The sequence below is a fragment of the Monopterus albus genome, unplaced genomic scaffold (assembly GCF_001952655.1).
Source record: "Monopterus albus unplaced genomic scaffold, M_albus_1.0 scaffold18.1, whole genome shotgun sequence".
Lineage (NCBI taxonomy): Eukaryota > Metazoa > Chordata > Actinopteri > Synbranchiformes > Synbranchidae > Monopterus > Monopterus albus.
In genome coordinates this window covers 194,979-207,845 of record NW_018127898.1, presented here as the reverse complement: position 1 = coordinate 207,845, position 12,867 = coordinate 194,979, and the positions used below count along the sequence as shown (strand labels likewise).

Below are 12,867 nucleotides of genomic sequence, written 5' to 3'. Positions count from 1 at the left end.
ATAAATTAAAAAAAAAAAAAAAGAAGAAAAGAAAACTAACCGGCTCATACAACTCATGGATACATGCAACAGACCTAGCCTTTACACATCTGGACAAGAATTATTGAGAGACTTTTTCATTGTTTTCTAACAATAACAGATAAAGAATCCATCTTAATCATAAGTCACCTCATTAGCATTTGTCTGTACCTTAGTCGGATGTCCTCATCAGAGTTACGCGCGGCATCAGTCTTTGTTTTCACCCACAGGCTGACTGGTTCTGCCATATGAGTAAGGATTTGGTCCCCAAGAGCTTTCAGCCACAGGATCACCCAGTCCAGAGCTCGCTCCATTTGTCCGGCCCGCCGTGAAGTCTGCACGGCCAGCATGAAGGGTCGACTCAACTAGGTGATGATAAAGTATAACTCATTACAAAATACAAATGATGTAGGCCAAGAAAATAGTACAAATGATTGTAAACATGAGAGTGTGTGTTATTCTGGGTGTGGATATGATAAAGACTGAAATGGAACGGACAATAACAGAAAATATTTAAGAGGGCCTTACCCTATCAACAGAGAGGGAGACGGGGCAATTCTTGCTTAGATTTCTGCAGAGAATCTCAACTAGCGTGAAGGCCTGCTCATAGAGACGCTGGTTGTATAATCTACAAGCTATGTTGCTCACAGCCATCACTACAAGATACGTGGTGAGCACAGAATGAAAAAATGTCACAATAATATAACACATTGTCTATACATTAAGTGTTCCTGGCAATTAAAGGAAGCATTTCAGAAATGCTCAGTGACCTGAACACACTAATAAAGTAGAATGTAAGTCACCTGCTTTGACAAGAAGGTTTTCACTGGATAGCTTGCGCAGTTCAGTCATCATCTGTCCAACTGTGGCTTGGCAGTACAGCAGCACTCTGTCCAGTGTATCACTGTTTTCCAGCTAAGAACAACAAATCACAATCAGAACCTGAGTGTAATCTAGACTACATTTATAACTGTTACAAAATGTTGCAAGTGTCTGATGATCCAGGAATTTTTTTTTTTTCATTTTCATAAAATTGGATGTTGCAGATCTTCACCTGTGATGAAAGCATACTCTCATGAGCAAACATAAAGCCTTGGTAAAAGCTCAAACAAAGGGCCAATTGCAGTCTGCTACCTTCAGCCTGGCATGTGGAATTCTGTAAATAAAACAAACCATACATTAGAAATCCCTAAAAGTTATCAAAAAACTGAATAAATGTATGAGGACATCTGAAAACACAACTGCACTCCACTATGTAGAGCTCTAATTTTACAGAATTCCATACAATTTTTTCATAACACACAAAGAGAAACTTTTTCGCCTGGTCAGTAACTTCTACTCACCTTCTTTAGCACATCTAAAATCCGCTTTTGATGCTCCTCAAGAAAAGAATATAAGGCCAGGAGAACAGGTCCACTTAATCCCTTCGTGTGTCCGCTTTCGACAGCCCACAACATGAGCCCGCACCCCTCCAGAATTGCATGAGCTTCTCTGTCCCCAAGGTCCTCTGAGAGAGACTTCAAGGCTCTGGCACACACTGTCAAAGCCTGACCATTCTCTTTGCCAGCCTTCATTGTTGAATGAATTTTTACCACCCACTTGCCAAACAACAGAGGTGTGCACGGACAGTCAGGAGAGTTTCTCACTTTGCTCTCAATTTCATTCAAGAAGGCGGAGGCCAGATCGTAGTGTCCAGCCTTACAAAGCACCTTAACTATAACTAGCACCATTTCAGAAAGCACATAAAAACCTGATGTCTCCGTATACTGCTTGAACCTGTCCCCCTCACAGCCTTGACTGCTAGTCCAGCATCTGCTGAAAAGTGTGCGCACTTCCTGGAGGAGAAAGGAGGCATCCTCCTTGGTCACTGCTCCACAACCACTCTCATATTCAGTGATGGCATCCTCTGTGTATATGGGAGCTTTAGAGGAGGCGGAACCTGCAACTTCTGTGTTCAACAACAGGAGGAAATTCAAAGCTTGCATCTGGTAGCGGAGCTTGTCCTGAGGAGCCAGTATTTTTCTGTCTTTGGTGGCAGCTAGTCCACTCCATAGTATTGAGAAGCAGCTCCGTAAAAGAACACAGTAGTCCTCAGCCTACAGTCCATACAAACATTGATTCATTACTGTCAGCATTAACAGTCACTGTGTCTATGCGAGACATACTGCACACAAAACATATACATGGCTGTCTCTGTTTGAAGTGATACATACCTGTTGTGCTGGGGTAAGCCTGCTGTAGAGTAAACCAGCTACATGGCTGCATAAACTGTGAGCTTCTAGGGAGCTCAGTTTTTTGACGATGTGGACTATGATTTTTTCCATGTACAGAGGGCTACTCTGGGGGACAAGTGCAGTACAAATATCATAGCCATGAAGCGAAACCTCCATCAGCTTTACCAGCTGACTGACATGGTCAGATTCAGGCGATCCAGCTCCAAGTTGATGGTTACAGGCTCTAATGACCCTGTCACACAGCGTGCGACCCTCAAGGCCTGGTCGACTCTTCACATAACTCTGGCAAATGTAAACCAGACAGGTTTAACGTTAGATCCTCTTTTCAACACGAGAATCATACATTCATTTACTGTAGTTAGCATTTTAATCTATAGTTAACTGTAACGCCTTTTTAAATGTTATCCACAAAACATAATACTGGGTTAAAAATCAGCTCGTTAATTAGGTTCTTTTAGACTAGCAAAATGGCAATTAGCCTAATCGGTACGTAACTAGGAATGCGAGCGGTCATCTTATTAAAGTTGTGTGATTAACATTATTCTAACCTCTAGTTCTTGAAGTAAAAGCTCAGTCTCTTTCACAGAAGCCGTCCGCTTGATGTACTCGTCCACTTTCAAGCACTTCATGTCGACAACTGCAGAGGACACGTTAGTTAAGGGTTAGCTAGCTGCTTCAATTTTACTTAAAGAAATAGCGTTATCTTAGCTGTTAGTTGTTAGACAATAATATGACGCTGTTCAACTAACGTTAACATTGGTTACATTAACAGAGAGCTTACACGGTGACGAAGCGACAGACTCTTGTCGCACAACTTTTAGTTACAGCAGGGAAATATTAAAATCGATGTCCCTACCGATATACATTTGAACTGCGGTACATTTGCGGCTAACGTCGCGTAGCTTACGTTTATAGATTCAAATACTCAGCTATCACGGAAACGTAACCGCCGCGCACTGTTTTTGAAACATGTAACTAACCAATACCTGAGCACATCCGGTTTTATCCGGAAATGCAAGGACCCAAGGCTAATGTCTTTCTTTTTTGTATAAACGTCACGTCTCTGAAATCAGGTTGACTTTCTGATTATATAATGAGGCAGCCATTCCTGTAAACAATTTACTCTAAAATAGCCCGAGTGCTAGGTTGAAATTAAAGCTACACAGAAACTCTACTAATGTTGATTCTTTTTCTTTATCTTCCCCATGTTAATTTATATCTTTAAATATTCTGTAAACCTGTATTTATATTTTCATGTTTTATTTTTAGGCGCAACTGGACATCTGTCCAGGCATACTGAAAAAAAATTGCCTTTTGACTAATTTTGGTGAATTTTACAGTCATGTTTATTAATGTACATTGCTCCTGTTAAATAAACTATTAAATTAAATGGCTCTAAAACCACAATGTTAATGTTCTGATGTGACCAAGTCAAAGTGCAGCCATCAGTACAATCAAAACTTTGTGTCAAGATTTGAAAATTGTTGTTCACTTGCAATTGCCATGGAATGTGACTGAGCTTGAACAAAAAAAGAACTGGAAAATTTTTGACCAAAAGTGTGCACAACTAGTCTAATACCAATGTAACCACATAGATTCAAGGCTGTAGTTGCTTCCAGAGATGGATGCAATTATTATTTTGTATTTTATAATAGTTGATTTGTAAAGATTTATTCTTACTCAGAAAATTCAAGAGGAGTTTTGTGAGGTCGTTCCTTCCGGGGCAAAGGGTGTTAGTGGACAAAGCTGTACAAAGCTGAACACGCAACATCTAACACTGTGGGAAACACTGCGTGATGTGAACTCTTTTTTTTTTTTAACTGGCAACTTATTGTTGAGACACTAATTAAGGAAAATATTGTAACAGTTCAAATAACTTTAATATGGTGAAGCTTTATTGTAGCTCATTTTGTCTTGTAATGGTAAAAAGTTAAGATTAAGAATACACAGGAGTTGGGTTGCACATGATAACTAAAACCAAGGTTTTTAAGTGGTGTGCATACAACTGCAAAGGGAGAAGAGCTTCTGGGATAGTTGTAAAATAGCAAAAGCAAATACCTTTGTGGCTTTAAGTGTTTATTGTGAGACAGTTTTGGTGATATAATTATTGTCTTTATTTATATTATTTATATATCCTGATGGTATGAATAATTACATAGAAAGACTACTGATGAACTAAGCCTCTCTTCTTGATGACATGTTCCATTGCAGCCTTTTCAGAGGTGTCCAGGTGGATCTTGTACTTGGCCATGATTTTCAGGATGGGCCTCAGCCTTAACCACCACTGAACCTTTGGAATACGATGTCTGCAAAAAAATAAATAAAATAAAATACAGTACAATAAGAAAAAACACATCGGTATAAGGAAAAACAAAATTCTCACGGACTATGTAGTAATTTCTGTAAATTATTTTAGGTAACACATATCAATGGAATCTTTTACCTGTCAAATTTAAGTATAATATTTACTGTTGTTATACCTCTGCACTGGCGAGAGCCACTACAACATAATTTTTTGGGTTGTCTGGCCCATTCTTATGAACATGATATCTTCTTCAAATTTGGCTCAAGTGTCCACTCAATAATGAGCTGATTACATTTTGGTGGTAAAAGGTCAAGGTCACTGTGACTTGGTGTTTGTCCCATTCTTGTGAACACAATATGTCAGGAGCGCCTTGAGGGAATTTCTTCAAATTTGGCACAAGTGACCATTTGGACTCAAAGATGACTTTATTAGATTTTGGTGGAGGCATACAACAGCAAAGTAGTAATTCTAATTCTAACTCTGATTCGGCTTACTAACTCATGCAAACAATACCTGGGGCCTTCCAAAATTTTAGATCTACTGATTTTACTGACTTCTTCATAATTTCGCATGCAATCATAATAAAATGTGGTTTGAGTTTGTATCAGTTTGGGAAACCCAAATAATGAACTGAAAGTAACAACTGCATAGTGGGGTGCTGGTATCCTTTAAGGCTGAGGGTCATTAAGTTTAAAAGTTGAGGTTAAAAAATTCTCAAAGCTTTAATGTGACCACAGAATTTGAACAATACAAACAGTGCAGATGGACAAAATAAAGTGAAAAGACAGAAATGAAGTCTTACTCAAAGTCAGTGAATTCTTTAAGCTCTGCCAGAGGCTGGAGGACCAAAGATCTCCTCTTCATGCCTAGCACACAGGCTGAATCCTGAGAGTTGGCAAAGATGCGACCTGAAGGTTTGTGGTTAAAAACAGAATATACATCAGTCCAGGGAGCACAGGATGACAGCACACCAGAAGTCTATACAACATTTTGAGAGTTTAATGAGATCATGCCTTTACCATGTCTGTAGCATTCCTTCAGCTTGTCAGTCAGCCAAAGGATAGATTTGATCCCCATTTTTGTGGCAAAATTCCTATCAAAAGGACTGGGGGTTCCACCCTAATAACGAAAAACAAGTTTTCTTATGTTTAGAAAATTTAATTGGGTGGCAAAAATAATGTGTCTGTGCACAGCAAATTTAACACCTGCATAGTGTCACACCTGCTGCATATGTCCAAGTACATTCTTCCTGCAGTCAAACACACCCTTGCCCTCCTCCGAGTATAGGTTGAAAACAAAGTCTGTGGTGTAGTTTGCATTGCATTTCTCATTTCTGAAAAAAGTTAGCAGAATGTTGAATGAGTTTAAACCCAGCTTGTGGCTCATGTATTAATATTACATTGGAGTCACAGTGAAATACATCAGTTCTCTAAAAGACCCAGTACTGTTTGAAAAGCGCAGAAGGTCATTAACCAAACTACAGCTGTTCTAAAGATATTACCAGAATCCTTAAAGACTCTTAAAACCACCTGGATTAAAAAATGTTCTGTCTGTGGCACAAGAAATCAGTTGGTTTATCAATTAACACCCTTGTTTCCTATCCAACTGGGAATATAAAATAACAGAAAGAAACATCAATATTGAGAATTCCCACCCACCTCAGAATGAGTCCTCTCTTCACCGTGGTCTTCATCTTCTCCACCAGATGTTCCACATTCAACTACAAGCAAAACAAACAAAAACAAAGACAAACGGTTCAGCCCACTGAGATGAGAATCCCTCTCTGCACATGCAGAAGGACCCACCTCTAGGTCATGAATGTTGAAAGGCTCCTCAAAGATGTAAGCAACATCAGCTCCAGCTGCCAAACCAGCCATGGTTGCCAGGTAGCCACAGAATCCTCCCATAGTCTCAACAATAAATACTCTCCTCTTGGTGCCAGCGGCAGATTGTTTGATCCTGTCACATGTCTGACAAGGAGACAAAGAAAAAAAAAGAAAAAAACAAATGAGAAAGAAGAAGAATATAGTAAGTAGAATGTTTTTGGGTTATCCAGGGTTTAACTGTTTGCTTTTGTGTACTATAAGGATTAAAGAGTTATACCATTGTTATGGTGTTGAGGGCAGTGTCAGCGCCAATACTGAAGTCAGAACCAGGAACATTGTTGGACACAGTAGCAGGAATAACAACAAGGGGGATACACATTTCCTCATACTTCTCTCTAGCCTGCACAATCTCCAGACCTCCAACAAATGCCTGGCAAAGATAGGAAGGGTGAAAAGGGCAATGAATGATTTTCAGTGTGTGTGTGTGTGTGTGTGTGTGTGTGTGTATGTGAGGCCATAGAGCAACACACCCACCAAACCTCTAGATTTCACCTACTCACCTCAAAGCCTCCAATAATGACTAGACCATGAATGTTGAACTTAGAGATGTTTTGGCTGATCTCCTCCATGAACTCACTGGGCAGGGATCTTCATAAAATGGAAGACATAGATGGTATGTATTCACCTTCTCAGTGTTGAGTTAAAAGCAACACTGCTAGTATTTATCCAACACAAGTCAATGTGCATTTAAAAATATTGCAACACATACTGATCAACAGAGTGGTATTTTTATGTCTCACCTCTTAGTTCCCAGATTGGAGCCCCCCTTTCCAGTCCATCCTGCCACTCCAGACCAACCAATAGGTTCAATCTGTTCAGGGACAGAGCATATACATTTACATGCTCTTTCATATGTTCCTATAGGTAATGCTTTTTCATGGTAAAGATGTCTAGAGCCTTGTTTATGTGTGTAACTACACTTTACCATTCCATGAGCCAAGCCATCAAAGCCGTCGTGCACTGCCAGCATCTGGTGGCCCTGGAGGAGCCCCATCCTGACGGTGGCACGGACTGCAGCGTTCATCCCAGCACAGGGAGCTCCCACGTTCAGTACAGCAATGTTGATGTTACTCTGGCAGGAACCAATTCACAGAGGCATTTTGTCAGAACAAATGTATTTTCCACTTCAACTTAGCAGCTGTGAGACAGTTTATGAACAGTACAATATACAGTACTGTAGTGACTCACCTTTGTATCTGGGGGGCGCAGATGAGCCAACATTCTGTAAGTGCTCCAGTTGTTCTCAAAGCTCCTGTTGGCAAATATTAGCACAATATTTAAAACACAACGCAACACCTGAGAGTTTCAAATGGATAAGACAAAAGTGCATGCCTCACTTTCCCCTGAGCTTTATTGCTTCGTCAAACCTCCCTTCAGCCATGGCCGTGGTGACATCTTTGGTCTGATATGAAAGAAGATGAAGACACACAAAGCAAACAGAATTGAATCAGATCAGTATGCAAAATTTTGAACATACACTGTAGTTGGTTATTTACTGTGTATAAACTAATACTGTATGAGAAATATTTCACTCACCACTTGCACACACTCCATGAGAGGCAGCCTAACAGCCATATTTCCAGACAAACTGACCACACATGCAGGAGTGTCTGGTGTGGCCTCCAGCAGAGCCATCACAGCCTCCACACCCATTCTGCTCGCCTAAATCAAAACAGGATATGAGAGAGCAGACAGGTAGGTGCAGAAGCTGACAAACTTGTGTCTATTCACATTGTTTAACAAAGATAAAATCAAATGATGAATATTTAAAATGTTTATATATGAGGAAAATGAGATATTACCAGGATCCTGTCAAAGGCGGAGGGTGTTCCACCTCTTTGCACATGACCCAAGACGGTGGTACGAGTGTCAAACCCCAGCCTCTTTGATATAAGCTAAAGTAACAGATACTTCATGAGTAGTCTGCTTAATGTGACTAGAGCCTTTTCTCTGAGCTGGTATGTTGGCATGCTGTCATTACTGACCTGTTTGACATCGTCACAGGTGATAGGTTTACCACTGCGGTCCATTGCTCCCTCTGCAACAATGATAATATTCAAACGGGTGCCACGGCCTCTTTGCTAAGAAAGATAGAGAGCAGACATTATTTTTTTAAAGCAAGATCCAAATGAGTCATGATTGATAAAGATCATGCAGGACAAGACATTTACTTCTTTCAGTCTTCTGCAAAGATGCTCCTCCCATTCGTCATCTGGGGGCATCTCTGGGATGAACACCCAATCAGCGCCACAGGCCAGAGCTGTCACCAAAGCCAGGTATCTGGAGGAAAAGGGTCATTAGACAAGATTAAAGTATCCACCACAAAGCAGACAATGAGTGATTACTGGAAACTGATGCAACATATATTAAATTTGACATATTTTCTAAACTGCTCAGCAGGATAGAAAAGCATCTGGGGTGGCATTTAGACAACAAGACAAACATTTTATTAAACAAATTGCATCTTACTGTATATGCATCAAATTAGAGGTGGATATCACAAACATCACAATCGTATTTTATTTTTTAGGAAATGCCTAGCTCATCCCCCCAACCCTCCACCTATGTGAACTGTAAAAGACAGATTTATGATATCAAAACAAAAACTTGCAAAATTGATGATAGTTCAATCAGCCTTAGCTAATGGTAAGTGCTAGTTAGCAAATGTTAGCATGCTAAGATATTGTAAACTACCTGCTAAACACCACTATACTTGCATTGTCACTGTTAATCTGTTGATGTTAGCATTTAGCTCAAAGTGCTACGGTCCCTACAGCCTCACAAAGCTTCTAGTATGGTTGTAGACTTTTAGATATTTTTTCTTGAGAGTTTAATGTTAAGGGGGACATTTTATTGACAAATATAGTTGTGAGACTACTGTACCCCCATACCACACTCACAGGCATTACTCACCCACAATGCCTGCCCATCACCTCCAGGATGAAAGTCCTCTGGTGACTGCAGAACAACACATTTTAAGTCAATTTTAAAATCACAAGACAGGCCTAGCCATCATATACTGTAAATGCCAACAGCAAATGCCTACCTCTGTGCTGTGGTGGTGATGGCATCCACTATCTCCATGATGCGATGCAGGGCAGAGTCTGTGCCGATGGTCATGTCAGTGCCACAGAAGTCGTTGTCAATAGAACCCACCATGCCAACAATATTGAGGTGAGAGGAACCCTTGGCCTCATTGGCTGTGATCTTACCTGAGAGAGATTAAAATTACAGTTCTCTCGGATACAATTTTATCGTCAGTCTTAGCATCATGTGTAAATAAGCATGCTAATCGTACCTAGTGTTGATCAAGACTTGTTTCATATGTTGCATTGCTTAGAACAGTGTATTCTGAAGCCAGGCCTCTTACCAGCTTTGACCAGGTCTGCAAGCATTTCGCTCCACTCTGTTCTGAACTGGTTGGCACCTGTCAGACTACCATCACCTCCAATCACACACAGGTTGGTGATGCCCAGCTTGACTAAGTTATAGGCAGCCTTGGTGCGTCCTTCCTTGGTACGGAAATCCTTACAGCGGGCACTGCCAATCACAGTCCCACCCTGATGTCAGACAAGGAAGGGTTTCAGTCCCAAACAAGATCACAGGGATGCAGATAAAGCAGAAGGGGAAGGATAATTTGAAACCTAAGCACTCATGTCTAAGATCCATTAAGTCTTGCTATTTAATGAACCTTGGCATTTAAAGCACCATTTGACCTACAGAACTGCACTGTGAGACTAAAGAGTTCCTAGAGTTACACAGATCATCCATCACACTCACAAAAAGGCTGGACTGTTGGTCACAAGTTAAAAACAGCAAGGAGCGTCAACATACAAAAAATACACATTAGCATAATTTTGCTTGCTCTCACCAGCTGCAGCATCATTGACACACTGTCCCAGGTAGCAGGGCAGATGTGTTCTCCGCCGTCCACTAGACCCTGGTAACCCTGTTAACAAACAAACACAGAGCACAAGAAAAGGGCTCACTTCTGGGAAACTGGCTTAAGGCTTAATGATACTGGTATATTTTTACTGTGGCATGCACATCTATTTCAGTCCAACAAGGCTTCTTGTGGTGTACCACTGTACATTAAATACATTGTGCTTTATAATACTGGAATTTTGAAAAGGACCCATTTGAAAATGGCAATTTAGACACTTGATAAAGACATTTTTAATTAGCAACTTGTTTTGATATTTTACTGATTAAAAGATTAATAACATCATATTCAAAAAAGCAGTTTTTACCTCATGGACAAAATACACCTTGGCTCCAGTGTAGATTCCTACTCGAACTATGGCCCTCACAGCTGCATTCATACCTGCAGGCACAGTGTGTTCCCATTAGCCATTATAACTATATGAGAATAGCCCTCATTCATACAGTAAGAATGACTGAAACAAATAATGGGGAAATGGTAGGTTATTGCAATTTAATAGTTCTTATTCAGTATGTTCACAAAACTGTGGCAAGTTTAGTTTTTTGTTTGTTTTAAAATTTATATTTTATGTATACGGTATTTAGAAATGTATATTAAGATAATATATAAAATGATATTAAATGGGCCCCATTTACTTGGGTGGATTTGGGGTATTTTATCTTTAGTAAAACATGTTAAGTTGAATGGGATATTTTGATAGTCCTTCAGTCTTTTGCTTAATGACATGCGCTTGGATCTTGTACAACTTATATGTTAAATAATACTGGCATTTCTTTTTTTAGTCTTTAATTAACTTGTTGCTGCAGCAGCTAAATGCCAAACTGTAGTGCAATATGACAGTGCTATTTTATCTGACTGTAATTTTGTAGTTGGAAACAATTGTTTGTGATAGCAGCAAGCTTGTTTAGCTGGAAAGACAACTGTCTGCCTGCAACATTTGGAGGGGTTGCTTAAGGGACAAGATGTGGATAGATTAACTTTGAGGGTCCCAAAGGTATCTCCACTTACAGCGTAAAAGAGAAGAGGCAAGAAAGGGAGAGTAGGACGGCCCTCTCATGCAACCTCACCACTTTACAAACACATGACAGAAAGGTCATGCCGCTAAAATTAGTCCTCATTATACGTACTGTGTTAAAGAAAAAGAAGCATGGAGAGGAGCTTGAACTAAAGGATATGATGAGAAATAAAAAGGCTGTAATGAGGATTATTTATGAAGATTATGAGTGACAAAGCAGAAGGGTCAGAAATAGACAGTTCTGCAGTCTTGCATTTACACACCTCCTAATGTCTTGTAAAGTTCAGACATAAAAACAGGCAAATGGATAGCTCACGGTGTCACAGTACAGGGATGTGTGGGGTCACTGACACAGTTCCCAAAGGTCACACACTGGAGATATTCCTCATCAAGTTAAAGGTCAGAGGAGAGTGTGTCTCACTCTGTAGACCTAACAACTTTAGATGAAGAAATTCCTGTTGCCCTTATAAATAGCTAAGATAGCCCTGTTGCATTTGAGAAATCACTGCAGTATTACATTCACTAATGAAGTAATTATGAGTAGTCAGATTACAACCATGACTGAATGTGGCAGTACAGTACAGTAGAACTGAGTAAACAATAAATTAAAAATAATGATAATAATAAGGTCAGAGGCAAATGATGGAGATCTATGTAGGCTACAATACTTTTCAAGACAGCCAAAGACTATACAAGACCAGTAGTGAAGGAAGTACTCAGACTATTTACTTAAGTAAAAGTTACAGTACCGCAGTGTAGAGTAAATATCTTGCATTAAAAAAAGTGAGAGTATTTATTATATAGAATGACACATTTACTTTTAATGCATATCATATTATTGGACTATCCTTACTGAAGCATTCATCACTTTCATGTTACAGGTGGTAAAGGTGAAGCTAATTTTAATATGAATATAATTTGAAATACTGATTGGTATCTCATAAATTTCCCACAAGGGATTAATAAAATCATATGTTTATATTGTATTTTGTTTTATTCATTTGGTTTTGAAAAGTAACTTATAACTAAAAATATCAAATCATGTAACTGTGCAATAATGCAGTAAACAGTACAATATTTGCCTCTGAAATGTAATGAAGTTGAAACATGAAGTAGCAGAAAATGAAAATTCTCAAGTAAAGTGGCAAGTAAGTGTGTAACTAACTTGAGTTACTTGACTTAACTACTTGAACTTAGTTACTTTCCACCACTGTTTAGAGGCATCAAAAGTTGGATTCTTGATTTATAGGCCTCTGACTCATTTTACAACTCAAATACTACCTAAGCCCTGACTTCCCACTCACCAGATCCTCTCCACCACCTGCTGAGGCAAACAAACACATGCTGTAGTGCTGTACACTTGCAGCCCACCCTGGAAACCCTCCACTTACCCTGGGCATCGCCTCCCGAAGTCAGCACAGCGATCGCCCGACCCTCTCCCATCTTGGTGGGGTCGATGGGAGTCG

At 39.8% G+C, this 12,867-nt stretch overlaps 2 protein-coding genes across 2 annotated transcripts in view; both read right to left on the bottom strand.

The window, feature by feature from the left end:
* The window catches only part of espl1 (extra spindle pole bodies like 1, separase), a 23,226-nt gene extending 20,010 nt beyond the window's left edge, over nucleotides 1–3,216 (bottom strand). The window contains exons 1-8 of the mRNA XM_020593180.1: nucleotides 3,109–3,216; nucleotides 2,801–2,889; nucleotides 2,232–2,534; nucleotides 1,362–2,114; nucleotides 1,073–1,174; nucleotides 822–933; nucleotides 547–674; nucleotides 190–383 (exon numbers count right to left, since the gene is read on the bottom strand). Coding sequence (XP_020448836.1) covers nucleotides 190–383; nucleotides 547–674; nucleotides 822–933; nucleotides 1,073–1,174; nucleotides 1,362–2,114; nucleotides 2,232–2,534; nucleotides 2,801–2,889; nucleotides 3,109–3,118 — 1,691 coding nt within the window. The 5' untranslated portion in view covers nucleotides 3,119–3,216. The remainder of the gene's footprint in view (nucleotides 1–189; nucleotides 384–546; nucleotides 675–821; nucleotides 934–1,072; nucleotides 1,175–1,361; nucleotides 2,115–2,231; nucleotides 2,535–2,800; nucleotides 2,890–3,108) is intronic.
* Nucleotides 3,217–4,320: 1,104 nt separating this feature from the next.
* On the bottom strand, nucleotides 4,321–12,861 carry pfkmb (phosphofructokinase, muscle b). Its single transcript, XM_020592985.1, has 22 exons — nucleotides 12,793–12,861; nucleotides 10,694–10,767; nucleotides 10,315–10,392; nucleotides 9,814–10,003; nucleotides 9,490–9,655; nucleotides 9,357–9,401; nucleotides 8,615–8,723; nucleotides 8,429–8,524; nucleotides 8,246–8,338; nucleotides 7,980–8,105; nucleotides 7,781–7,845; nucleotides 7,632–7,695; nucleotides 7,369–7,515; nucleotides 7,184–7,254; nucleotides 6,944–7,031; nucleotides 6,661–6,813; nucleotides 6,363–6,527; nucleotides 6,216–6,277; nucleotides 5,779–5,890; nucleotides 5,577–5,676; nucleotides 5,360–5,465; nucleotides 4,321–4,558 (listed from the first exon to the last, which is right to left on the bottom strand). The coding sequence occupies exons 1-22, from the start codon at nucleotides 12,842–12,844 to the stop codon at nucleotides 4,417–4,419; spliced, it is 2,304 nt and encodes a 767-aa protein (XP_020448641.1). The 5' UTR covers nucleotides 12,845–12,861; the 3' UTR covers nucleotides 4,321–4,416.
* Between the last annotated feature and the right edge of the window lie 6 nt (nucleotides 12,862–12,867).